The sequence below is a fragment of the Tauraco erythrolophus genome, chromosome 16 (genome assembly GCF_009769465.1).
Source record: "Tauraco erythrolophus isolate bTauEry1 chromosome 16, bTauEry1.pri, whole genome shotgun sequence".
NCBI classification, from domain to species: Eukaryota; Metazoa; Chordata; class Aves; order Musophagiformes; family Musophagidae; genus Tauraco; species Tauraco erythrolophus.
The window spans coordinates 1637163-1662429 of record NC_141480.1 but is presented as its reverse complement, the minus strand read 5'-3'; the positions used below and the strand labels follow the sequence as shown (position 1 = coordinate 1662429).

The window sequence follows — 25267 nt, the reverse complement described above, 5'->3', positions numbered from 1 at the left end:
CGACATTCCTGACCCCTCCTCCTCCTCCTCCTCCCTGCGGACACCCCCGTCCCCCTTCCCGACGGCGAATGGTTCCCAGCGGGGTGCGCGCGTTACGGTCATTAAAACCAGTTAATTTAAATAACGCGGAGCAGCACCGCGACCGTTCCTCCGCCGGGTCCGCAGGGACAAAGCCGCCCCGGAGCATCCCCCCCTCCCGCCCCGTCCCGACTTACCCGGACCCCCGGCGGCTCCAGCGGGCACCGCTGCCCGCACCGCTCCGTGCCCGGCGGCGGCCGGGCCCCTTGTAGCCCGCGAGGGCACCGGGCAGGGCCGGCCCGGGGGAGGCACGGAGGTGGGGTCAGGGTAATGAGTCGGGTTTCCGAGCCGCATCTCGTGCCAAGGGGGGAGAAAGCCCGCCAACACCGGGCAGAACGGTGTGCGACACCCCCCCCTTCCCCCCCCAAAAAAAAAAATCACAGCAACGGTCGGGATTTCGCCGGCTCGCAGGATGGAATCGGAGTCACGCCGGCTGGAAAAGACCCGTAAAGCTCGAGTCCGACCGCAAACCTGACACGCAGTCGCACACCGGGAGCGTGTCTGCGTAGGGAGGGTGAGAACAGGGAGACTGGGAAAAAAACAGCACTCCGGAATTTATTTTTTTGCAATTTTAAGATGCTAAATGATAATTTGGCATTTTTCTCACGAAGGGTCACATAAGGACTCGCATCTTAACCCTATCTGATAGCAGTGTAAAACAAACAGGACTCCAACAAAGAGAAAAACAGTTTCCTGACTCCTGCATTACAGTCACACCTGAAGCCTCTGGCAGAGATACTGCAAGAACGGCTATTTTATTTAAGAGCAATAAAAACATTTCTGGGGAAAAAAATTACATCTGGCACACAGCAATTCACCTGCCCTGTAGGCTGTCTCAGGCGAGGTTTGAGGTAACAGCAGCAGGCAGCTCTCCATTTTTCACAATTTTCATCCTTCAGGGGTTTCTTTGCTCTCCAGCTTGTAAACAAGATCTTGCCAGGCAGGAAAACACACCAGGAAAGCTGAAAATGATCATAGCAACCTCAGCAAACTCAGCTTTCCACACCAGTACAGCAAGGCAAGAAGAATACCCAATACAAGACACCAGTTTCTTTTTAAAATAGTTTGTTCCAAATATTTTCTTTCTCCTTTTTGAAAAAAAAAAAAAAGGGAGATAACTCCTGCAATCCTGCCTGCATGTTTGTGAACAGGAAGGGGAAAAATAAAAACAAACAAAAAACTCAACAAAGTTCTACCTACTCATTTACACTTTTTCACTGAATCTTTCTAGATGCCTTTAGCATCAAACCACAGCTGACTACAGCAGTGTGTAACCTCACATTGTACCTAAATCGAGCTCACCATAACGTGCTCTCAAAGCAGCAGGCAGCAGGTCACTGCCTCCAGCCTTCCTCCTTAACACAGAGCACACACCGAGTTGCCCACAACTCTGCCGAGCCTGCAGCTGGGGAACGAGCCAGCCAGCTCCCAGAGCAGGTGAAAACCATTCCACCCACACAGGGGAAAAGGCAGAACCCGCCCCTGAGAGCAGCAGCCTTTAGACTGGAATAAACGGATTCTAAGACTTTACCTGAAAGCCGTGTTTTATGGATGCTGTAACAGAAATAGCACGTGCAAACAAATGACAGTTTGTTCATCAGCTTCAGGAGTTTTATTTCCATGAAAATTTAACTATATTAAAAGACTCTCTCATCCCGGTTCTGCACGGGCAGTCACGTTTGTAAATATGCACAAAACTTTCCCTGCAACGGCTTTTCGAAGACCTACCTGAAACAAGCCAATGTCAGAGATTCCACTCTTTGCAAACAGTGCACACCAAAACCTTCACTTTTTTACTCTTGCTCTACACCTGCTAGGTGCTAGGCAGCCTACAGACAATGGGAACGGAGGTGTCCCTCTGGTGAAGGCCCCTCCAGGAGCCCTGCTCTGCTACCTACTGTAGCTGTTTTCTGCAGCTGTTGTTTCTTCTCAGAGAACGAGCTCCCTCTGTTTTTTTTTTTTATTTTTGAAGAATATCTGATTACAACGGGGAGAAACCTACTAGTTTTCCATGTGACGTTTGCTTAGCAGGTAGAATGGTGAGTGCCATACTTTAGCACTGAATATCTACGTTCTTCCCCCATCATCACATGGATGTTGAAAAGCAATGTGTGAGCGAGGTGTAAACCAAACTCTTGACACAGAAGAGCTTTAAGAGGCAAAGGGAGCCCAGTCTCGTGGCTGTCACTGGTTGAAGGGATTGCTGGTGTTGTCATCACGGGGATGAAAGTGGGCTGGCTGGAGCACAGGCTGCCATCATCAGTGATAAAAATAAATCTGGTTTACACCATAGTCATAAAATCAGCAGTACATCACTTTTTAGCTCTGATTCTGTCTTGTCAAACAATGACGTGTATATATGTATGTGTTCTTTAAAAGAATTTGTTTGATCTTTTCGGTTTATGGCAGGAAGAAGCTATTAGAAAGAACAGGAAACATTTCTTCTCTTCCAGTTGTTAGAAACCGCTACAGCTCACATCTGTGCAGCAGGCACGCAACTCGGCTGTCACTCTGCAAGGGCACTTAGTTAAGTTTCTGCAACATTATTAGTGGACCCTGCAGGGAGCATCTGATGCTCCTGGTGTTTCAAAGTCCATGGAATCAGCTCAGGGAGCCAAAACCACTCTTTTTAGCAGGGCATAACAGCTGTACCTGGGATGAATGCTTCTGCTCCCTTGGGGAAACCAACAAACGTCGATATCTGGCTACAGGGCAAAGTTGCACATCCTTCAGCTCTGTTTTACAGGAATTTAAAAATCATCATTAGTTCACTGCAGTGCAGACTAGGTACTCACTCAGTGTTTCCCAGGAAAAAAAAAAAAGAAAATACAGTTTCTGCTGCAACAATGTAACAATTAATAATATAGAGAATAAATATTTAAGATATACAAAACATAAGAGTATCAAATAATCTAATAATCGTCTGTATTTTAAAAAGATATGATGAAACTAATCTCCTTGGACATTGTGTTTTACTAAACAAGTCTTTAGTATCTTAAATGCTTGTACACATGTATTTGCAACTGCCCACAGGCGCACATGGGCCAGAATCTTCACTCAAATATAACTGAAACTTAGAAACCTCAGCAAATGTGTCCATGTATTGAGAAATTCGAAGTCCAGTAAAAACTCACAATTTGGACAATAAACTGGCTTTGGCAGCAAGGGTGGCTTACAGGGCTCTCTCTTTCCTCTTTCATTCCTTCCCCCAGCTCCCGGCTCCCCTGCAACTCTCTGGGCTTCAGTTCTGCACTGAGGGATTGCTGTGACTGTGCTGGATCGGTAATCTGTTCAGAGGAAAAAAAATAAGGGTTTCAGAGGAAAAAATCAACGGCAACATAAACTCCAGTTTTCTCCCTCTTTATTATAGGCTACTGCAGAGCGAAGGAAGTCCAGTTTGTCAGAAGCTGCTCAAGAACTGCCTAAAGTTATAAATACATTCATGGGAAGACTCTATGGCTTCAGTACTGTTAAGAATCCCTGCATTCCCACAGCCACTCTCGGAGCATTTTAGCTCCTATTTATGCAGTGAAAATGATCACATTTTCTAAAGGGTCAGGCAGTCAACATGCCATAGTCAAATCAACTGACCTGTTGAACATTGCCACAGGTCTAGACCAACCAGTTACTAAAAATGTGAAAACTTAGCCCTAGGATCCTTTGAAAGCCTCCACAGCATCTAGAAGCGTAGAATCGTAGCATCACTTAGCTTGGAAAAGACCTTTAAGATCATTGAGTCCAGCCATGAACCTAATGCTGCCAAGTCCACCCAGTCAGACACCAGGATGAAGGAAAATAAACAAGATTTAGCCTTCTTCTACCCCAAAGCACGGCAGGACGCTAACTAGCATTATCCTTGCCCACGAGATGAGAAGCAGTTGCCATGGTGGCCCTGCAGCCACCGCGACAGCAGCTCCCAGCTTGGCCAGCGGAGCACGAGGCAGTCTGCACCGGGTTTCTCCCTGTCATTGCAGTCCGTGAAGGTGCCTCCTCAGTGATGCATCAGTCCAAGCTGGATATATTTGGACTTTGACTCCTCTGCTTAAATTTCCAACAAGTCAGCTAATAAATGTGGGAGGTTTATGATCAGGCCGTGAGACTATGCAAAAGAGCGGGCTGTCTCTGGTTAGGGCTAGGTTTAAATCTACAGTTAAAATTATCTTCATGTCCTTTCACCTGTTTCATGAACTTTTCAGTCTACTTCAGTGAAATTTTTAAAAGATACATGTTTAAGAACACTCTCTTCAGTGCAATGTATATATAAAAATAGGCAAGATTATTCTGGCACTCACCCTACAGAATAATAGTTAAGGATTTGCTATGCCTTCAGCATCCAGAAGTACCACTCGTGTCCTGTTCAGCCCTGGATTACTCAAGATAGGCTTAATTGTTCTCAGCTTGTCCATTGGTTTTAGTAAGGTAAAGCAAATATCCACTTTATGTTGGATTATTTTCCTACCATTTCAGCTCGCTGGCTGGACCCACCACAAGATCTGATAACATCAAAAGTCAGTGCGAAGGAGAGAGCAGGAATGCACGTTTGGTTTCTGGAAGAGGGTCGGGTGAGAGGGCGGCTTAAATTGTCACGGAACAGCAGAAACTGTAGTTACTTTTGTCTGAAACGAATGTAAAGTGAGACTAATTCAAACTCACGAGGGAGGGAGCAGACGAGCTTGTTTGGTGCAAGCATGCCTGTCTGAAGGATATATTTTTGAAATGAATCAAAGTACAGATCGCCTTATGCAAACCAGTTTAAACATAGCTGACCTTAGAAGTGGCAGTATCCCCCTCTTATTGCAACCAAATCAGCTTTAAGAAATCTAGCAGAAAAGGTTATATTGTTTCATATTATAGATTGTTACCTGAATTCAGCTTCCCCTGCAAATCAAAGAATGCCAGACTGACGTTTTTGTAAGTCAGTTAAACACTCTCCAAACAAGCAATCTTTATTCAGAAGCCTAAAGATGTGAAAGTCGGATTATGGGTGACATTTCACTAGACTATTGAGAGCAAAGCTCTAACTAAACACAACAGTCATGAAAACAGATTTTCCTGCCTCTGTATTTTCCTAACGAAACAAAACCAAAATCCATCCTTTCCGTTTCGTTCAGCTACGAGAGTTTCTAAATATTTCTGAGGCAACCAACATGACTCCATTTGGAGTCTTTTGGAGCACACTCCACAGATATCAGATACTGACTGAAAAAGCATTCTGCTTTTTGGATGCCTCACATCAGACTGGAGGTAAATACATGCTGTGTACTGGAATGACAACGCATCTGATGGTACTACCGTCACAGCTACCTCTCTCTCAGGTGGATATTGCTGTCCACAGAAAAGTGAAATGTGAGAAATACGTTAAGAAAAAAAAAATTTCTTTCTTGTTTTTGTTACCTTATTATTGCTAAGAGCAATAATATTCACCTTCTGTAGCTGGGCAAATAAACGTGGCTTTAGTTAGACCAGCCACTGCTAACTTGTCTCCCCAGCTCCCTCTGGAGGCACTCGCTCCCGTTCTCTAATTTCCCACGTGAAAAACGTTAACTCAGAACAAGGATTTTGTTTAATCATGTGCTGTCGTGGGCAAAGGCTCGAGTCTAAATGCAAACCAGCACGTGGTTTCATTAGCCAGCTGCAGATCCTTCTCTTTGGTGTCTAATCAGAAAGAAGCCTCCCTCCCGTTCTACAGCTGCAACATATATAAGGGATTGGGCTCAGGCACTCTTTTTTTCTGGAATATTTTAGGGGAGGTGATTTTTTTGGCCGCTAACCCTAAAGAACATGGAGAGCACCTGGAGAATTTGTGTTTGTTTCTATTGCTGCCTTCATTGGCTTTCCTCTAGCATCCAGTGTTCCCCCCACTCCAGGGGCCGTGTGGTGCCTGACAAGACCTCTGGGTTGCTGGTGGCTCCTGAGGATGCTGCCAGTGACCTCAACCCGTTGTTGTGGCTGCCAAAAGGCATGAGACGTGGCTATGCCCTCCTGCCTCCCCTTCTCAAGGTGCTGTCTGACCGGGGGCGCCAGAGCTGGGAAAGCGAGGCCCCCAGGCTGCAGCCAGACTCCAGAGCCCTTCGGTACATGAAGAGGCTGTACAAGATGTCTGCTACCAAGGAGGGGATCCCAAAAGCCAACAAGAGCCACCTCTACAACACCGTTCGACTTTTCACCCCGTGTTCTGAATGCAAGCACCACCACAGAGACCTAAGGAAAGGTAGGTGTGGGGGGACCTTGGCTGCAAAGCTTAAATGGGGGTGTGCCGTGTGCTCCATGCTTGCAGCATGATCTAAAACCAGCTTATTTCTTTAGAGTTGTTGCTATTTTGATCCTGAGGGCTCTTCTCTCAAAGCGTAGGAGTTTTTCATAATCTGCTTCTCCTTGAATATTATTAAACATAGACTTCTCCAAGTTTGGGAAATGCCACGTAAATGGTATCAAGTTCAAGATCACACTGATGTTTCAGGCTGATTCATCTTACCATGAGTCAGAGAACACTCTCTGATCAGTTCTAAGTAAAGTAAGAAAAGTGGAAAAAATGGTTAGGTGTATCGGGCGTCACATCTCCTTCTGCTGCCCATCTTGGTTCTGCTTTTCCAAGGCCACAAAAACATGGCACTGTAACGAGACTTGGAACAAACTGCTGGAATCCCACTGCAAGATGACTTTTCTCCTTGCTTTGTACGTTTGCCAGGGAAGAATCACAACCCAAATGTGTGAACAGCCCTAAGTGAAGAGCATCTACAGTGCCCAGCTCCTGCTTCCCCATATCAATGCTGAAAAGACCACTGCTAACTTACTCTTGCATTGTTTTTTTTAATGAAACGAATCCTAATACCCCTTAAAATTGCAGGGTTTCTTGGGTTTTGTTGTCATTTCTTAACTTTCAAATCTGATGTCCCTGACCAAAGTAGAAGTTCCATACAATGGAAGTAAGAGAGGGCACCTAAACTGGTTTCTTCTGCTGCTGAATGATTTCTAGCTATGTGCTACGCTTTAGTATTCGTGCCTGGGTGGAGAATTAGGACGCACTAACTCACTGGATTTTGTTTCCCTTCTCAGGAGACGTTCACTCTGTGGATTTACTCTTCAACCTGGACCGTGTTACTGCTCTAGAGCACTTGCTCAAGTCTGTCTTGCTCTATTCCTTTGACACGTCCGCTCCCATTTCTTCTCCCATTGCATGCACGTGCCATTTATCTGTGAAGGAGCAGGATTTTTCTGGCCAAGCATGTCCCAGTGTTTCACACGCTCTAGCTTTTAGCCTGCACGTTGAAGTTAGAAAACGCAAGTGGGTTGAGATTGATGTGACTTCTTTTCTCCAGCCTCTAATTGCTACTAAGAGGAGGAACATTCATATGGCTGTGAACTTCACTTGTCTGATGGGTGACCCACAACAGTACACTAAACTGGAGAACCCCATGAACATGGCACTGGTTCCCCCTTCTCTTCTTCTCTATCTCAATGATACCAGTGAGCAAGCTTATCACAGGTGGAACTCACTCGGACACAGAAGGAAAAACCCAGCGCGGCCCAGGCAAAGGAATACTCTGCTTGTTGATCCTATGGGTGACAAAAAAAAAGGGAATTCACAGGGTAAAAGGGCCTCTCGACAGCGAAGAGACGAGAATCCGAAAGGAGCACCAGCCACTCCACCTTACAATCTGAGCGAGTATTTCAAACAATTTCTGTTCCCTCAGAACGAGTGTGAGCTCCACAACTTCCGACTGAGCTTTAGCCAACTCAAATGGGACAAGTGGATAATAGCACCACACAGGTACAGCCCCCAGTACTGCCAAGGCGACTGCCCACGGGTGGTGGGGCACCGCTACGGCTCTCCCGTGCACACCATGGTGCAGAACATCATATACGAGACGCTGGACCCCTCTGTCCCGAAGCCCTCCTGTGTCCCGGCCGAGTACAGCCCGCTCAGTGTGCTGACCATCGAGCCTGACGGCTCCATCGTCTACAAGGAGTACGAGGACATGATTGCCACCAAGTGCACGTGTCGGTAGGGGCGAGCCCTGCTCGGTTTGACTCCGGGTTTGGGTGGGTTTGCGTTCTCAGAGTATCTGTAGCTATGACCACCGAGTATCGTTTGTGTCATTCTCATAGCTCCATGAAACCAGTTAGGATTTAGCACTGAGTTAGTAGAAGGGATTTACATCACAGCACCTATTTTTGTAGCCACTCAGCCTTTCTAGAACATGAAATTAAATGTAAATATATTTTTATTGGAATAATTTTGCATTTAAAGTGTGGAAAAGGGTTTAACTACCAGATGCCTATTTTAAGCTGTTTTGTTACAGATTTAAAAAAAAAGAAATAAATGCCTATCATGCACACACTTACATTCAGTGCCTGCTGGTCTTCCTCTACATAAAGAAATCTTTTGCATGGCGTCTCCAGCAAGCATCTAGGAAGAGACGAAAGTCTTTAATGTCAAAATTACTTTCCCAGTTTTCACTCTCTTTCCCTACCGCCTTCCCAGTTCCCCCAAGCAAGCGCACAACTCTTCCTACAGTTCTGTAAGAAGTTCCAAGATTGTTTCTTGCTTTTCTGTCATGCCCTTTGGCCTTTTCTCCACAAGGGGTGGTAAGAATTTAGGCACAGCTGTGTGGTAACTTGTGAAAAATCACTGAACTGTTTGAGTAAGAATGAGCACCGGCGTACTGGTGAGCTGTTAGAATGAAACAGTTGGTCCAGTTCATGAACAAACCACGAGCTGCTCATGTGGTGAGAGCACTGCTACTTGCATGTGAAATTATGGAGAAATGTTCCATACTGGCAGCTTTAAGAAAATAAAGGCGGCTTTTTGAAGCCTCTTACATTAATGAATTACATGCTTTTAATTTGGTTCAGTAGTCTGAAGGTGTGGGGCCACAGCCTTGTTTCCTCTCACACTCAAACTGTCAGTACCAGTGCCTTAATTCTACATGCTTTCAAACCGAGTTTTTACTGCGATCCATTTATTTTCTCCTAGGCTTTTCTAGTTTGAAGAGTTTTGTCAAAAATGCTGGTTTCAGGCTGGGGACCTGAGCTAAGAGGGCTTTACCTGGGGCTTAGACATAAAACCCAGCTTTGGTAGGGAGTTTTATATTTATTTTTTTTAATAAAAGGATATGGAGCAGCATTGTCTTTTCAAAACTCGTTAAGAATAGCCTCTAAAATGATGACTTGCTAATGCCTTGACATGAAAATGCCTTAACCTTCCACAGAAAGCTGCCTGACCAGCTCCTAACCTTCCATCCTGACCTGTGAATTCCACAGGCCTTCGGCTGGAAATTCAGCTGGCAGGGAAAGGACCGAACCTGTGGGACTGTGTGTGACTCGGTGTCACCGTGACAGTGGTTCACCTTTGACTCTGCACTGGTCCATGCTGGTGTGACACTTCTCCAGGTCTGAAGCACTCCGCAGGGGTGCGACACAACCTGGCAAAGCCACGCAACTTCCATCCAAACGATCTTCCTAACTGAAGATTGCATCAGCCTGGAATCATTGTACTAAAAATAGCGCTCGCTTGGGCTCTGATTGAAGGTACGTCTGAAATAAATACCAAAAGCTTGTGAGAAACGAGCCCACGTAAATAGTTTTCATGTAGTTTATTTGGGGACAGAGTCAGTGGAGCAAAGATCCCAGCGCTGGGCGCACGGTCGTAGCCAGAGGCGCTGACACCGCCGTCAGTGGGTGATTTATACTGTAATTCGTTACAGACTCATCAACCATAGACTCACAGAATGGTTTGGGTTGGAAGGGACCTCAAAGATCATCCAGTTCCAACCCCCCTGCCATGGGCAGGGACACCCTCCACTACACCAGGTTGCTCAAAGCCTCATCCAAGCTGGCCTTGAACACTTCCAGGGATGGGGCAGCCACAATATCTCTGGGCAACCTGTTCCAGTGCCTCACCACCCTCAGAGGGAAGAATTTCTTCCTTAGATCCCATCGAAATCTGCCCTCTTTCAGTTTAAAGCCATTACCCCGTGTCCTGTCACTACACGCCCTTGTAAAAAGCCCCTCTCCAGCTTTCCTGTAGCCCCCTTATTCATCATTACCTCGGGGACAGGGAGGAGACAATACAATTAGTGTTTACTGTCCTGGTGGTCGTCCTGGGGGGTGGATGTGGATGAAGTCAGGAGTCTTCATCAGCATGAACTTCCCCCCCGCCTCTGGTTCCAGCTGGCTCCAGTCCCTCAGTTTCTTCCACCGCTCTGGGGGATTATATCTATATTTTTAACCATTAAGTGTCCTTGTTACGCCTTCTTAACCAACTCTAGGCAAAAGCGAAATTTTCTCCTTATTTCTCACAAGCTCAAGGCAAATATTTTGATGTCAAACAAACAAAAAAAAAACAACCAAACCTCAACCTGCGGCCTGGGCCACGCTTGACTGGGTTAAATCCAACCGCCCAGCACAGCGTCACTCCGATCCCTTTCAAACAGCGGGAATTCAGCTTTACTGCGCTGCCAGGGAGGAAAGGAACAGTTAACTCTTTCTTTGCCACAGCAGCAAAAAGCTTCTTTAAGCGTTTGCGCCACAGCTGCAGAAATACCTCCGGAACGCTTCAAAGCTTTAACCCACATTCTTTGCGGCGCGTTTAAGCCGCTACGCCACATACATACCGTCATAATAATTCGAAATATTCGCGACCTGCCGCTGCAGAGGCGGGAAAAAACGCGGCCGTGGCCACAAAAAAAAAAAAGGCGGGCTCCTGTGTGGCGCTGAAAATCCTCTCGTTTGCTGTTAACCAGAGGGTTTTTCAGCGCTGAGCCTGAAATTATGATAATTGAGGGGGGAAAAGTGTGATTTTATTTTATTTTTTTTTTTACACACGCAGCCCTGAGGGAGCTGCGGGGCGAGCGGCCGCCGCGCGCGCCGGAAGCGGAAGCGGCATCTCCGATGCCGCTTCCGCTTCCGGCGCGGGCGGCGGCCATTGTTGGCGAAGGGGAGAAGGTGACCCGGCGGCGCCATGGGCCTTCACTTCGGGAACCTGGCGCGGGTTCGCCATGTCATCACCTACAGCCTGTCGCCTTTCGAGCAGCGCGCCTTCCCCAACGTCTTCTCGCACGGGGTGCCCAACGTTTGGCGCCGGTTCAGCTCGCAGGTCTTCAAGGTGGCGCCCCGTGAGTAAGAAAGGGGGGGGGGGGGAAGGATCGAGCCCCTCTTTTTAAAGTTTTTTCTTTTTTTTTTGTATCGTTTTGGGGATGGGGGAGCGCGGGGAAGGCGTCTGTGTCACGGGGGTGTCGTCTGGCCCTCTGAGTGTCCCCTTTCCTTTCCAGCTTTCCTGGGAGGTTATCTCCTTTACTCCTGGGGAACGCAGGAGTTTGAGAGGCTGAAGAGGAAGAACCCCGCTGACTACGAGAACGACCAGTAACCGGCTTCATGAGAAGGCTGTAACCTCACTGTATGATCAACTTGGTGTTGCCGAGCTTGTTGGCGTGGCTAGGAGGGCGTTAAGTAAGTGGGCGAGGAGATTTGTGGAATAAAGTTTAACTTTGCCCCATGACTGCGTGGGATCTGTCTCTTGAGATGTTGAAGGCGAGTAGCAGCGTCTGTCTGGTTCGCTCTGTACTGGGAGATAACCAGTTTGAAGTTCTGTGTGCTCAAAGGGGTTTATGTTAGAACTGGAGAGGGGCTTTCTACAAGGGTGTGTAGTGACAGGACACGGGGCAATGGCTTTAGACTGAAAGAGGGGAGATTTAGATTAGATCTAAGGAAGAAATTCTTCCCTCTGAGGGTGGTGAGGCACTGGAATAGTTGCCCAGAGAAGTTGTGGCTGCCCCATCCCTGGAAGTGCTCAAGGCCAGCTTGGATGAGGCTTTGAGCAACCACTGTTCCTGCAGCTGGTGCTGGGAGTTTGTCTTATCGGCAGGGCAGGAGTGACATTCCCCTGTGTTGGTTCCTCAGGGTGCTCAGGGCTGGGCTGTCTGGAAGGCACGGGGAGCTGGGGGGGGTGCAGTTTTTGTAGCTGAATGCTTTATTCTTTTGAGGCTCTTAACAAAAAGTGTATGAGACTAAGCTCAGTCTTCGGGCTGTTTCTACTGCTCGTGTTTACTCCAAGTACAGTCAGAGGGTGGCACAAACAGGGGTAGCACGAGTCATGCAGAGCTGCAAGTTGTGCCAGCACCACTCTGTGCTCAAATTGAACTCCGTGTCTCAGTTTGTCGGTGTTTTCTGGGCAGCTGAAGCAAGCAGGGAGCAGCAGACTGGCTACTGCACTTGTGAGAGCCGGCAAAGATGTCTAGAGGCAGACTTTACTCAAAACTTTCCTTGTGCCCTGCTCATTTAGCCCCCCAGAGTGCCCACAGCAGCTGATGGGTACCCCAAACAATAGCACATGTGAGCTTTTATGTTAGTGGCTTCAGGAAATTCCTGGGTTTCAGTGTATTTTGTCTCAGCAGCTGTGCTGGGAGCGAGCAGCTCATCCCGGTGTCCCACAAAGTCCCTGCCCCTGTTCACCGACAGCTGAGCTGTGTCTGACCCAGCTGCCAGGCTCCTGCCAACAGCAGAGCACCTTCCCCTGGGCCAGGGACGGGGCACGCGGGGCATGGCAGCCGTGCCATCGCCGCGGCAGCAGCCGAGCCCTCCTCCCCCTGTGCCCTGCCACCAGCCTGGCGCAACCCTGCCGAGCCGTCGCCGAGCTGTCCTGCACCCCGTGTCCCTGCACCCCGTGTCCCTGCACCCCGAGCTGCCCTGCACCCCGTGTCCCTGCGCTCCGCCGGGCACGCAGCCAGGAGCGGAGCCGGTGCCAGCAGGGGTGGCTCTCGCTGGGCACGCGGCATTCAGAGCTCCACCAGTGGGTACTTCCCCAATCCGAATGAGGTGTTTGCACATTTCCCAGTCATCTGATTGATTTCTGTTCTCCCTTTGTCACGAGCAGCAATGTTTTGTGGCTTTTTTGGTGGTTTTTTTTTTTGTTTTATAAGCTGCGCCTTCGCTGTGGTGTTTTACGGCTGTGCTGAACTGGCACGCACAGAAACAATTGGTTCCATTTTATTTTATTTTTTCCCCCCCTCTCTCTCTTGCACGGAGTAAATTACTGCCTGAAAGGGATGTGCTGATGCCATTAGTAACCCAGAAGGACACACAACAGTTTTGACATGCCGTCACGACGTGCTGGTCTTACCTGGCCAAAAAAGCCGAGAGACGATGGCTCAGAGGGCGCTGCCGTGAGGGGTGACTGACAGAGCTGCCGTTCCAATCCCGTGCTCCCCAGAGAAGTCAAGGCTGCTGCTGCCTCTTTCCTGCCTCTGCTCTACACTGGTGCCTAGTGGAAACAGTGGAAATTGGAACTCGGCTGCATGCAGAGAAAGAACTTCATGGGAAAAGCAGCGGAGAAATTCACAGCCAAACAGGAACTTCTTAAGTTTGGCTTTTACGTTCGGTGCACCGTGATTTCCTGTCCCATTTCCCTCCCTGCATAAGACACAGGAAACTGAAACAATGAAGGGGTTTTGATGCCTCCTCCCAGGGAAGCCACATAACAGGGCAGATGAAAGAGTGTAAGAACCCCAGGAAAGGCCCAAATTTCCCAATGCTCATGGTAGACAATATGCTGGGAAGGGTTTCCATTTAATGCCAGTGACATTTGGGCTGAGGGGAGTCGTCTGCAGGCTGGAACCTGACCACATGGTATTATCTCAATCTGAGTAACTTGCCCTCCACGCTGGCACTTCTGCCTCCACATTAAGCAATCCCATAAAATGCCAGCCTGTTCCACCTGGAGCTGTGTTTATAATTCAGCTGAAACACAGTTTGTGATTTTATACAGTACCTTCCTGCGTAACTAACAGCGCGCTGCAAGACCTGCACACGCCTGGCACCCAGAGGTTGGTGTTCTTCGCTCTTACTCTGCAGTCTCAGAAATCCTGCACCTGATGGGCACGTGGGAGCCGGACCTGCCGGACCTCCCCGATGAGGAGGAGCAGCGAGTACCAGCAAGGTCCACTTACAGACTGGTAATCTTAGCCATACACTTCGTCCACTGTCCCAGTGTCCGTAAACTGAGAGGATCACAGAGAAGATGAGAGCTATCAGAGAGCTCCTGAACATCCCTTTCTCTAGGCAGCTGCAGTCTTCTCTCACAAAGGAAAAAATTAAAATTCCTAAAGAAACCATAGTCTTGCCACATGGAGCAACTCGGCCCCAGAGAACCCTTGCAGCAGTCCTTCTGCTCCTGGGATTACCTGTCTAGAGATTATTGTCTGGAACTTCACGTTGGGATCCCTGGAAAAGGTCTGGTATTTATCACGCGTAACGTGCTCTTTACATCCCAAAGCCCACTGAGAAGGATTAATCTGCTTTTTGAGCATTGTGTGCATGGGAAGGAAGGTTCAACAACTTCCTCGTGACTCTGCCATGTACCGGAATGACAAGCAGGATCAAAGGCAAGATTCCCAGCTCCAAATGTGCCTGGAAAGACCATACTTGCCCCCAGGGGACAACCTGGAAGTGGCACACGCTGCGGGCATCGCAGACGTTAGATAAGGTTATGGCTTTTGATCTTCACCCTAACACTTCGGGCCAACCCCCCTTTCGCTTGCAGATCCACCAGGGAGTGCTGGTAACATGGTAGGCAGGTTTTAAAAAAAGAAACAGTTGGCACATCTGCCAAGCTGCCCAGACAAAGTACAAGTGGACGGAGTCAATCATTAGCCAGCCAGACAGGCCTTGAACCAGATCGCTTCAGCAGACGCTAACTTACCGATTCCGTCCTGCTCCGAAGCGAACTTTGCTCCGTAATGACTGACAGCTGATGCAACGATAAGAGAATGAGGTCTATAAAAATCCAGCTTGGGAAGTTCCATCTGGAGCTTTTCCTACCTCCTCGTCCAAGGCTGGTCCTCCAGGCGACGCGACAGCTCGCTCCGGGAAGATGCGCTGCTGGAAAACGATGGCCATCTTCCTGCTCTGCTCGCTGCTGCTCAGCCAGGTAAGCAGAGCCGATGACTCAACGTGCCCACTCAAACGGTCAGCTTGGTACTAAAATCTTGGGATTTGCATGAATAAGAGGAACTGGCAGGGGCCCAAGGTGGCAGCGCAGCGCTTTCAGAGGACTCCACATCCCAAAAAGGTGGAGTCGCTGCCTGGTGAATACTGGGGGACTCTGAGGCACAACTCAGCCAGTAATTCTGCCTTCCCTCCCGGGAGGGTTGAGAACAGTTAATTTTTATACTTCCTACCTCTCTGGGGCTCCGACACGCGTCGTTCCGCTGTAACGGCACACGCTGGGATCTGAAACAAGAAACATTCCAAGTTGTCCACCTAAGGCAAGTGACCTGAGCGTCACAACCGGTCCCTGCAGCTGCCACATGTCACGACAGTGGCTGTGACTCTGTGTCAGTCCCAACGGTCGCTGTGACTCTGTTTCAGACACGCTCTGCCTCCTTGCACCGCCCGCAGCCCCGGCTGGCGCGACAGCGGCGGATGACGCCGTTCTGGAGAGGAGTCTCCCTGCGACCCGTCGGAGCCTCCTGCAGGGATAACAGCGAGTGCATCACCATGCTGTGCAGGTAAGGACTCCTGATCAACGTCGGGCTCAGCAACGCTTGACATTGTGTTACGTAGAGGAAGTTCGTGCTCACTCTCACCGAGATACAGAATTAATTCCGTGCCTAAAAATGGTACCAGGAATAGGGATGGGGCAATAGATCTAGACTCTTTTGTAAGCGATGCAAACAGAGCAGAGTCCACGTGCCCTTGATGGCAAACCTTAATCCTTTGTTGCAACCCAGAATAACCTGTGCCGTGGTTTAACCCAGCCACCAACTGAAAGCCACGCAGCTCACCCGCCCCGGGGAACGGGGAAGAGAATAAAGGGGAAAAGGGAAGGAGACCTGTGAGATAAGAACAATTTAATAATAATAATATAAAATTTAAAGTAGTAATGATAAATTAATAATATATGTATATATACGCATAAAAAGATGATAATATATACAAACAAGTGATGCATGGTGTGGCTGCTCACCACCTGGTGACCAATACCTGTCCCACCCCAGCAAGCGATCCCAAAACAGCCAAGTCCCGACACCACCATCCCAGATGAGTGGGAGGCCCGAAAAGAGCTCGCACGAGAGAGAGACGGGACTCTGAGAGAAAGAGAGCCCTCAGAAGAGAATTGCCCAACTTCTCCATCAGCCCTCATCTCTATACTGGGCATGACAGTGCATGACATGGAATACTCCATTGGCCAATTTGCCCCTCAATCCTAAGCCTAAATTCAAATCCTAAGGGGAGCTGGGGGCCCGCTGTCCCAGCCATGCCCCCCCAGCCTGTTGTGCTCCTGCACACTGGCAGAACACGGGAAGCTGAAAGGTCCTTGATGTCTCAGTGCGCTGCCAACATTCTTCTTGTAACAAATCCTGAACTAAATCCCAAGCACGGAGCTCGCCTGGCTGCTACAAAGAACAACTAACTCTGTTCCAGCAGAAACCAGGGCACCTGTCTTTTCAAAAAAGAACACAGGATTCTAGACAGCTTTTAGGGAATCACTTAGAGACCTCAAAATTAAGCCTTCTTAAAGCCAATACTGTTCACTTTAAAGTATCTATTAATTAAAAGCAGTATCTTACCCTAAATTAATCACCTTAAGGTGATTACTCCAGTTTATAGTTTAACAGAGAGGCAAAATATCCAAAGCCATTTAGTTCTCCTGAACACTAGACATGAGCAGATTGTCCAACTCCACAAAGTTAAATTGATTAGTTAAGATTACTACTTAGTTACTGAAAGGTGACTTTGTGTGCTGTACACACACCAGAAAGCAAGTAGAGCCAGGGTAGAACACATCAATTTTCTACTGTACGTGAATACAACAGGACATGGTGCTTGTGAAATGCTAATTTGCTTCCTCTAATTAAGCCAGGTGATCTGTAACAGCCACTAACACAGACTAAGGGAGTTCAGCTGCAGTCTGAGCTGTCAGTGCCTGATGATGGTGGGTTTTTTCCAGGAAGAACCGCTGTTTCCTTAGAACAGCCTCAGAGTGACCCGTCCCCATGAAGAACGCCCATCCCTGTTACTGCCGGCACTGCTCCACTCAGGAAATATTTATTGACCATTCAAACGCCAGGACAGCGAGTCGAGCAGTAACTATATTTAACGTTTGTCTCATGAACTGATAAAGGACTTCAGAGCTTTGAGAGCGTTCCCTCAGCAAGGCTGTGCACCGCGGCAGCTTCAGGATGACTCTCTGGCCAAGCTCAATAAAAGGACTCTGCATCTCCTGTTAGTTTTGGGTTTGTTTTTTTTTTTTTGTTTTTTTTTTTGTAATGTGTTTTTTTTATTTATTTTTTAAGGTGTCAATTAAAAATTTATATGCCACAAACCACCTTGGTTTCCCTTGCATTGTGTGAGCAGAGCGTACGCACGGCGAGGGCAGGGGCAGGAGTGCTCGTGTCAAAGTGCACTTCAGACGTCCATCCCTGAAGGGGATCACGCTCCCATCCAGCCTCGGCTGCTGAACTCTGGTCAGCACTTCGGGATAAAGGCCTGGTTAGAAAGAGGGAGCAAACAAACTGATAACACCGATAGCGTTTTCGATATCCCAAATATACCCAGTGATAACGGGAAGGGAAAGTATTTAATCACTTTGGGTCAAGTTTACTTAAATAAATGTTCTAGACTGCCTTTTGCCACTACGTATCTACTATTTTAAGATAAATCGATCAAAATTAGGTTGCCCAGAGAAGCTGTAGATGCCCCATATCCCTGGAAGTGTTCAAGGCCAGGCTGGATGAGGCTTTGGGCAACCTGGTGTAGTGGAGGGTGTCCCTGCCCATGGCAGGAGGGGTGGAACTGGATGATCTTTGAGGTCCCTTCCAACCCAAACCGTTCTGTGATTCTATGAAAATCCATTTTTGACCAGAGGCACGTTAACTGGGAAGGCTGAAACAAAGCCAATTTGATGAGGCAAATATCAACAAGTCTGGGACACAAATACTGAATGCCATTTTCCTTCCGTTATACATAGAGCACTAAGATCAAAAAAGAAAAACTCTGCTTAAAAACGCAACTCCAGGGCAGCGAAAGCCCGCGCAACAGATACGAGCACAGAGTTTCTGAAGTTTAATACAGAAAATCTATTTGATATTTATTAAACTTAGTTTCTCCAGTTACAGTTTTGCATTGTACAAAGCATTTTAATGACACAGTAGTTAAAAAGATCTTTACAAATTGAAATGTGATACCCTTTTCTCCAAATATTTTAATTGCCATAAATTTGTTTAAAAATACACATTAAACGCATGTTTCAGACACTAAACTTTCTATAATCTCAATACCACAAAATACATAGAATATACTATACAGATGTGGAAAAAATCTAGTTAGTATATAATACTTTGCTCACCATTAACAGCTTTATTACGTGAAATGCACATACTGACTTAGAAATCCTAATTTTGAGCCCCAAAGTACCCTTTGAAATTTCAAATGTATTGCAACAAATAAAATCACAGTTTGTTGTTTGTTTTTTTTTTTCAGGTTTTGGTTGAAGACAGATGCCTAAATATTCTGATAGAAACAAAACGTAACACAGGGACTTGTCATGTACAAAGCATAAACCAGAGACATCCCACTGGTTACCAGCAGTACCTTTCTGTACGATTTATAAGGGCTTCGTTTATATGTGACAGGTTAAAAGTGACCTCACCCCACCCACCAGCCCTCCCCCAAAAGAAAGACCCTTCTTCACCAAATAATAATTTCAAATAAGATAAAGGATTTTTAATAAATATATAAGCACTTTATCCTCCATATACAAAATTTCTTAAAACAATTTCCAAGGGGGACCAGATACAAATGTCAGGAACTGTGCTTGCAAGAGTCATGCCTGGTCCTTCGAGGTGAGTTTCCAGATGGAACATGCCAACGCAGCCCGAAACAAACGCTGCAGAAGAACCGTGCCCCCCAACCACGCCGACTCGCAGGGTGGCACGTAAAAACCACAGACAGGGAACGCCGCGTCCCACCGCGGCAGCGCCGGGAGCACGCGGGGAGTTACATCGGGAAGGGACGCGCTTCCACGGGGTTTCCAGGTGAAATTAAACCAGGCGAAGCACTGGCAGAACGACGCCCTACGTAAACTCTGCGCTGCACCCCAGCGTTCCGCGTCGCTCCGCAGGGCGCGTTGCAGTGAAACGCCGCCCGGAGCAGAGCTCTGCTCCGCCACGCTCGCACCCAGGGAAGCACTTCCCGACGGCACCGCTGCCCCGTCCGTCCCTCCCTGCCTCCCCCACCCCAACGCCGCTCTGTTCAAATGGCACCGTGGCAGCGGGGACCAAATTCCTCGGAAAGTAACGGAGCTGGACGTACAGCGCCGTTCCCTGACTGTTCCTACTGAGGAAGTCTGTCTCCTGGAATAGGTCTGGATTTGTCTGAGTTGGCTGGCAAAAGCTTTGGCTGCTCGTTAAAGGTGTCGAGCATTAACTGCGTTGCTTGGAAACGCAGGGTTTTCCTAGCACTGATTCATCAGGTGGAGCAATTTCGACCCTGACCCACGTGTTTGTCAGGAATCAAGGAATTTGGAAGTTGTTCACTCCCCAATGGGTAATTCAAACTTGACTTGCTCAGGCCCTTTTGCATCTGCCTCAATAGAAACACTGCCGTGACAGCACGGATCTGTTCGGTACACGAAACACTAAACACAGCAAAGGTAGTCTCTCTTTCCAGGAGCTTGCCATTTTGGCCAACTACACAAATTATCTGCCTTCGGCTTTATTTTACTTGCCCCAGGCAAGCGCTACATTATTTCCATAAAGTACTGACTCTCCCTATGTTGGGGCCGTTCATAAATACATTTCAGGGCATTTTTTTTGTTATCACAGCAATCAAGCCTCAGCAATCTAAAGGAATATACATTGCACTCCTGTATAATATGCAAGATTTATCACCAATAAGATGGTGATTCAGCACTCAATAAATAATATATCAATATAGTCAGTTGCACCATAATCTAAAAACAAGTATAACATATACTTTGGACAGACTGAGTTCATATATATATACATATATATTAAAAGACACATACAATACAAATTGCATACTGCCATCAGAAGCCGAGAAGAGCCATCCGTATGCTCTGCTTTATGGCTAAGAGTTTCAAATCAAAAGAAAAGTCTCGGGCTGTTTCACTCTGGTGTCCTGAAGATTTGTTTGCAATGATAGAAGGCTGCACCTTATCACCTAGGAACCTGCACGTTCGACAGCAAACTCCAACAGTGTTGATAGCTGAGCAAGCCTAGTCTGATTAAGCCATTTTTAAGATTCACCAACCGGGACCACGTTCCGTGAGGGAATTTCAATTACGGCCTTGATATGTATTTCATGTACAATCGTCTGGGGAACCATTTCGGAAGGCAGGAGTTCGGGATTCCCTCGCCATCAGTCACCGGTGCGACGCGCACGGGTGCTGGCGGGACATGCGTTTCCACCGCTGGTGGAAGGACAGGTCTAGACCGTTCGCCCGCACTCGGACAGAGGGATGGAAGCCTGTTACGTACTTGCACTTTTTCAGCTATGAATTCTGACACAGTACACGACTTTTCTCTCGGAAACAACGGTAAATCCCAAATTAAGATATGCTTGAGATAAATTGCTCGCGAAATTTAAATGTATCTGTCTGAAAGAGCCACAGATGCGTAAGGCATTTCTTTTCGGTGAGCATCTCCTGTACAGACAGAAGACCCGGGACAGCACTCTAGAGGGTATTTTACCACCAGGTGTACTGTTTAGGTGGGACACTTTCAACCAGTTCAGGTCCACGTTTTGACACGATGTAAAAAGTCTTCTGCTCGTTTGAAGACAATTTCTTAAGATCGACTGATCTAGGGATAAGCGATACATTTTTAAGAGACCAATTCAGCGTGACACCAAAAGGTATTTGTGGGACTCTAGTTAAGGAAAAAAAATTCCCAGAGATGAGACCATTCCTGCTAACAGTAATGGTAACTGTGCACAAAGGAGCAAGCCAAAGAACAGCCATGCTGGCTAGTGCAGCACTACGCAAAAAAATAAAACTACGAACGCGACTTCTACGAAGGTATTTTTCACATAGCGTCAGAAGTGTGCTAGGCACTTTAGAGTATCAAAGGAAAAAGAGTTGACAGTGTCCCATGAACCAAGACGCGGAGTTTGAGGGCACGGAGTCCCGTCTCGAACAGCAAACACGAACAGAAACGCGACCTTGCACAGTGATTCAAGAAAAAGGGTGCTCCGACAGACCTGAAGAGGAAATTCAGCTATCATGGAAAGAGTCACAGGTCCGTTAACCATGTATCAATCCGTACGTAGCAAAGCTCTTCTGGAAGTACAAAAAACACGCTGGAACGCAAAGGAAGCTCTACGAATATGCAGCTACCTTTTAGTAGGTTACTAATTTGCAAAACTTCTAAACTCTTAAAGCCCATAGGACATACTGCAGTACTAAGTGGTGTAGAATTCTATTCCTTCTCTCGAGGTTGCCGTGATTTTGGCACTTAACTACAACTACACAAAAAATTTAGTGCAATCATTTTCCTGAACATGCGTGTTCGTATCTGGTACAGAACGGGAGAGAAAACAAAGCAGCATGCCACATCTCACTCCAAAGGATTCAGAGTTTGATTCTTCCAGAGGAGACCACTGCAAGGAGAAGTCAGTTTGTGTGGCAGACACTGGTACTTTTACAAAGGAAGTGGAATTTTACCAAAGTACTGCAGAAGACCACTGCATACAGTATACCTGGTCCTGCTGTAAAACATCTTGTAAACAGTTCATAAAATCTTCATCTAAAAGTAAGGCATAAGGCACACCAGACATGTTAGGGGCACTAAGCAATACTGAAAGCAGTAGCGTTTTAAACCTTTTACTCCGACAAGCACCTTGTGTGGAAAGGTACTTTGGTTTACACTTTTTGAGAGCAGCCAACTGCAACTCCACGAACCATTTCTGTGGCACCGAGTCGCTCCCTCGCAAGCGAGTGTGATGCTCCATCAAACATGAACGGGACCTTCGTTAACACGGGGTAAACACAAGTCTTAAATCCGTTCTGCATCCAAACAGTCAACTTCCCTGTGACAGCAGGTGTGCTCCCACCCCACGACGGCTGTTGCACTGTCAGCCTGTAGTGTCCGTTACCTATCAGACCCTAGAAGGAAAAAAAAAAAATGGACCTCGATTTCTAGAAGATTCCTGGTTTCTCAGTCAATGGAAAAGATGCAAATGACAGTTCTGCTAGGAATTTAGCTGTCGTTGGTTTTGTAACCACACATTCCGCCGATTTTGTAAGCGTCGAGAAAGGACAAGCAAGGAAACAAAACGTATTTGAAATGAAGAGATACAAAAAAAGCAGGAGATTGTCCGTTTGGGAAACCTTTCCTGTACGCATCGCATCTATCCGACTGAGGGTCATTCCTACACCATTACTTCGACATCACATTAAATGCAAATTACTGTAATGTTTTGTGATTGTTATAGTGTTAATCGATGTTTTGAAACTGCCTTGAAAACAATCCAAGTCAGATCCAGCTAAATACTTTTCCATATAAATTTCTTTATAATTCATTTAAACGAAGCATCTTAATACGTAGAAGAATATCTGGAACTTTTCTATTTAGTACAAATTCTGCAATAATAAATCTGTAGTTGTCATTTATTAGTTGACTCACAGGCATTAGGCATGAAAAGTATGGTGTCCCTACACGTTAGAACCTATCAACCCTAGCTCCTTTTACAGGCTCTACCACCACAAGACATTACAGAGTAACAAAGCTCACAAAGTATTTAAATAAAGTGTCTATGTTTAATTTCTGCTAAGTACTCGAAAGGGTAAATTTAGGGAAGAAATAGCTAAAAACTGCCCCAAACTGGGCTTTTCAAAATTAAAATTAAAAAATTAAAATAAATAGGTTTTTAAACTGACTATTTATGTATTATGACTGGAATTCCAATGATCTATCCATGACAGATCGGCAAAGCTACACCTTTACATGTAGCCAATTTTAAAAATATTTAAATAACTTAAAGCGGGAATACTGAAAAAGTCCATTAACCAAATGATTTGGGGGTTAAAACACAAAACACAAATGAAGATGGGAGACATGAAAGCATTCCTTGCTCTTAGTGTCAACTAAGCAATGTGTTATGGCAGTCTTCCTTATCGACATGACACAGTGTTGTGGAGATAAATCGGAGGCAGCGAGAAAAACGTGCTGGATTTTCCATTCCTTCAGTTCAACGCGTCACTTGGCGTCCAGGCGCAACCAGTGCAATCCCTGACGGGTGTAACGCACCAGCTCTGTCATGATGCTCGAGTTAAAAACCAGAGGGCCCATAACTTTGTCCAGTTCCGCAAAGAACTCTAAAACAACAGAAACACAAAGTTAAACTACGCACGTGTTTTCATACGGTTTTGAAATATTACACCCAGATTTTCAGCGCGGATCTTTTGGATTCCGACAGAGAGAAGAAGAGAAGGATCACTGAATGACAGAAGAACGAAAATAAAGGAGAAAGGTCCTTTCTAATCAGTTTCTTTACACTTTTGCAGAAAACCGGTTGATAAGGGTAACTGAGAGTAGGGTTAAACTGCTGTAAAGCTTCCTTGGCCTTCCCCCTCAAACGTGCATTTCACTTAACAATTTCAGAAATGGAAACACATCGAGTTCCTCTTCCTACACTGGACGTTTTACAGGAAACGTAACAAAGTTGTGCGGGTTTTTTTTTGTGGTGTTTGGTTTTGTTTTGTTTTAAACACACAGCTGGTAGGAAACATTACATCTCGAACAGCAGCTCAACAACCAAGACAAGCAGCCCGGGGTATCCCTGCAGCCGAAGGTCTAACCTTCCATCCTACTTTTGCAGAGGACCTGGTTAAGCATCCCGTGCACTGTTAACTGCAACTCCAAAATTCAAAGCCTACGAGCATTTCGGCACATTCTGGCACATCTGATGTTACAATTCACCCGTGCCAGCTCTTACCTTTCTGTTCTTTAGACAGCTGTTCGGCTTGGTCCCAAATTTCAGTGGCATAGAGGAAGTTGGACGTAACTTGGACGTAGCTGGCTGCCATCTGATGGATCCTCTGGGGGATCGTCACTGAAGACCCACTCCCTGAAGGGTTGGCTGCCCCGGAAGAGTAATTTCCTGAATTCCCTGGAGACAGCTTTGGAGAGACTGGAGACGGCATACCGACAGGTTTGCTGCTCATCCAAAGAAAAATATTAAATTGTGAAATGCATATATATAAACACATGTATGTACTTTAGGCACATCATGCTGTAAGACGCCCTCTAAGACCTCTCTTCCCACATCTCAGGGTGTGACATGCTAAAACATTCCCACTTTACACGTCGAGAAGTTTGGATTTGCCCTAAAACAAATGAAACGCATGAGCTGGTAACAACCACTGAGGATCCTCCAACTCTTATGTTTTAGCTCCACAGCCAAAACCTAATCATCTTGTAATTCAGCAAAATCCTAAATTCATTGTTTAAATAACTTAAAAAGTAACAATGAAAACACTACAACTACATGGTACCTACGCTGCTGTAATATTACGCTTTCAGATAACACGATGCAAATCTGAAACGCGCTCCTAAACCTCCCCGAGTAACCTGTCAAAGGCCCCTTGTTAGGTTTTAAAGACTGGAAGTAACTTGTACTATGGAAGAGGCAACCCTGAAAGCACCTGCAACCATCTGGGCTTGCAGCACTAATAAAGCTGGAGTTTCGAGGGAAAAAGCATTAAATAAACCGAGAAAACTCTCTGATGTGACTTGTGCGTTGGCGACGCACCGATCCTTGTTCTGCAACAAGGAGCTGCCTGACAAACTGCAGAGCACCAGCACGAGCTGCAGCCTTCCAAACCTTTCGGCAGAATAATTCTGCCAACAACTGAATCGAAATCTGCACCCCCAGAACGATGAGGAATGGGGTAAAAAAAACCCACCCCCAACCCTTTAAGGAGTGAAAAGCTCCTCTTTGAGCACCCCAGGCACGCAGCTCACGTGGAAAACTTGCTAGGAGTTGAGAAATACAGGGAACAGATTTTACTGCTTACCTTCCCATACCAGGTGACGGTGCTTGAGAATTATTGTAGGAATTCTGTTGGGAAAAAATAAATTTGTCACCTGATCTAGGTTTATACTTTAACCAGCTCTGCTTTATCTCTGGTTATTTAATTAGTTATTTTTGAACAAATGAATTTTTGTAG

At 46.7% G+C, this 25267-nt stretch overlaps 4 protein-coding genes and 1 long non-coding RNA gene across 7 annotated transcripts in view; 3 read left to right on the top strand and 2 right to left on the bottom strand.

The window, feature by feature from the left end:
* Nucleotides 1–1677: 1677 nt before the first annotated feature.
* LOC147527623 (uncharacterized) lies at nucleotides 1678–9665 on the bottom strand. 2 transcript variants are annotated; one of them, XR_015222589.1, is made up of 4 exons: nucleotides 9384–9665; nucleotides 8425–8488; nucleotides 3213–3365; nucleotides 1678–2813 (listed from the first exon to the last, which is right to left on the bottom strand). It is a non-coding gene; the product is annotated as an uncharacterized LOC147527623 (long non-coding RNA). The 2 variants fall into 2 exon arrangements; XR_015222590.1 differs by lacking the exons at nucleotides 8425–8488; nucleotides 9384–9665 and adding an exon at nucleotides 7576–7599.
* GDF9 (growth differentiation factor 9) lies at nucleotides 5860–8087 on the top strand. Of its 2 annotated transcripts, none has more exons than XM_086621463.1 (2): nucleotides 5860–6289; nucleotides 7138–8087. In XM_086621463.1, exons 1-2 carry the CDS (start codon nucleotides 5860–5862, stop codon nucleotides 8085–8087), a joined length of 1380 nt encoding a protein of 459 aa, XP_086477589.1. The 2 variants fall into 2 exon arrangements, with proteins under 2 accessions (XP_086477589.1, XP_009984449.2); XM_009986147.2 differs by having other exon boundaries at nucleotides 7135–8087.
* Nucleotides 9666–10989: 1324 nt separating the features above from the next.
* UQCRQ (ubiquinol-cytochrome c reductase complex III subunit VII) lies at nucleotides 10990–11578 on the top strand. Its single transcript, XM_086621484.1, has 2 exons — nucleotides 10990–11195; nucleotides 11352–11578. Exons 1-2 carry the CDS (start codon nucleotides 11042–11044, stop codon nucleotides 11444–11446), a joined length of 249 nt encoding a protein of 82 aa, XP_086477610.1. The 5' UTR covers nucleotides 10990–11041; the 3' UTR covers nucleotides 11447–11578.
* Nucleotides 11579–12881: 1303 nt separating this feature from the next.
* On the top strand, nucleotides 12882–17290 carry LEAP2 (liver enriched antimicrobial peptide 2). The gene is made up of 3 exons (XM_086621485.1): nucleotides 12882–15004; nucleotides 15445–15584; nucleotides 17027–17290. The coding sequence occupies exons 1-3, from the start codon at nucleotides 14948–14950 to the stop codon at nucleotides 17061–17063; spliced, it is 234 nt and encodes a 77-aa protein (XP_086477611.1). The 5' UTR covers nucleotides 12882–14947; the 3' UTR covers nucleotides 17064–17290.
* Nucleotides 17291–19314: 2024 nt separating this feature from the next.
* Nucleotides 19315–25267, bottom strand: part of AFF4 (ALF transcription elongation factor 4) — a 41239-nt gene continuing 35286 nt past the window's right edge. Inside the window, 3 exon segments of the mRNA XM_086621748.1 lie at nucleotides 19315–23413; nucleotides 24034–24254; nucleotides 25115–25158. Of these exon segments, the coding sequence (XP_086477874.1) occupies nucleotides 23295–23413; nucleotides 24034–24254; nucleotides 25115–25158 (384 nt within the window). The 3' untranslated portion in view covers nucleotides 19315–23294.

Coding starts and splice junctions, on each gene's coding strand:
- GDF9 (XM_009986147.2), top strand. CDS start 5,860: ATGGAGAGCACCTGGAGAATTTGTGTTTGTTTCTATTGCTGCCTTCAT. Junction 6,290..7,134: donor CCACAGAGACCTAAGGAAAG/GTAGGTGTGGGG, acceptor TTCCCTTCTCAG/GAGACGTTCACTCTGTGGAT.
- UQCRQ (XM_086621484.1), top strand. CDS start 11,042: ATGGGCCTTCACTTCGGGAACCTGGCGCGGGTTCGCCATGTCATCACC. Junction 11,196..11,351: donor GGTCTTCAAGGTGGCGCCCC/GTGAGTAAGAAA, acceptor TTTCCTTTCCAG/CTTTCCTGGGAGGTTATCTC.
- LEAP2 (XM_086621485.1), top strand. CDS start 14,948: ATGCGCTGCTGGAAAACGATGGCCATCTTCCTGCTCTGCTCGCTGCTG. Junction 15,005..15,444: donor GCTCGCTGCTGCTCAGCCAG/GTAAGCAGAGCC, acceptor ACTCTGTTTCAG/ACACGCTCTGCCTCCTTGCA. Junction 15,585..17,026: donor TGCATCACCATGCTGTGCAG/GTAAGGACTCCT, acceptor GGTTTTTTCCAG/GAAGAACCGCTGTTTCCTTA.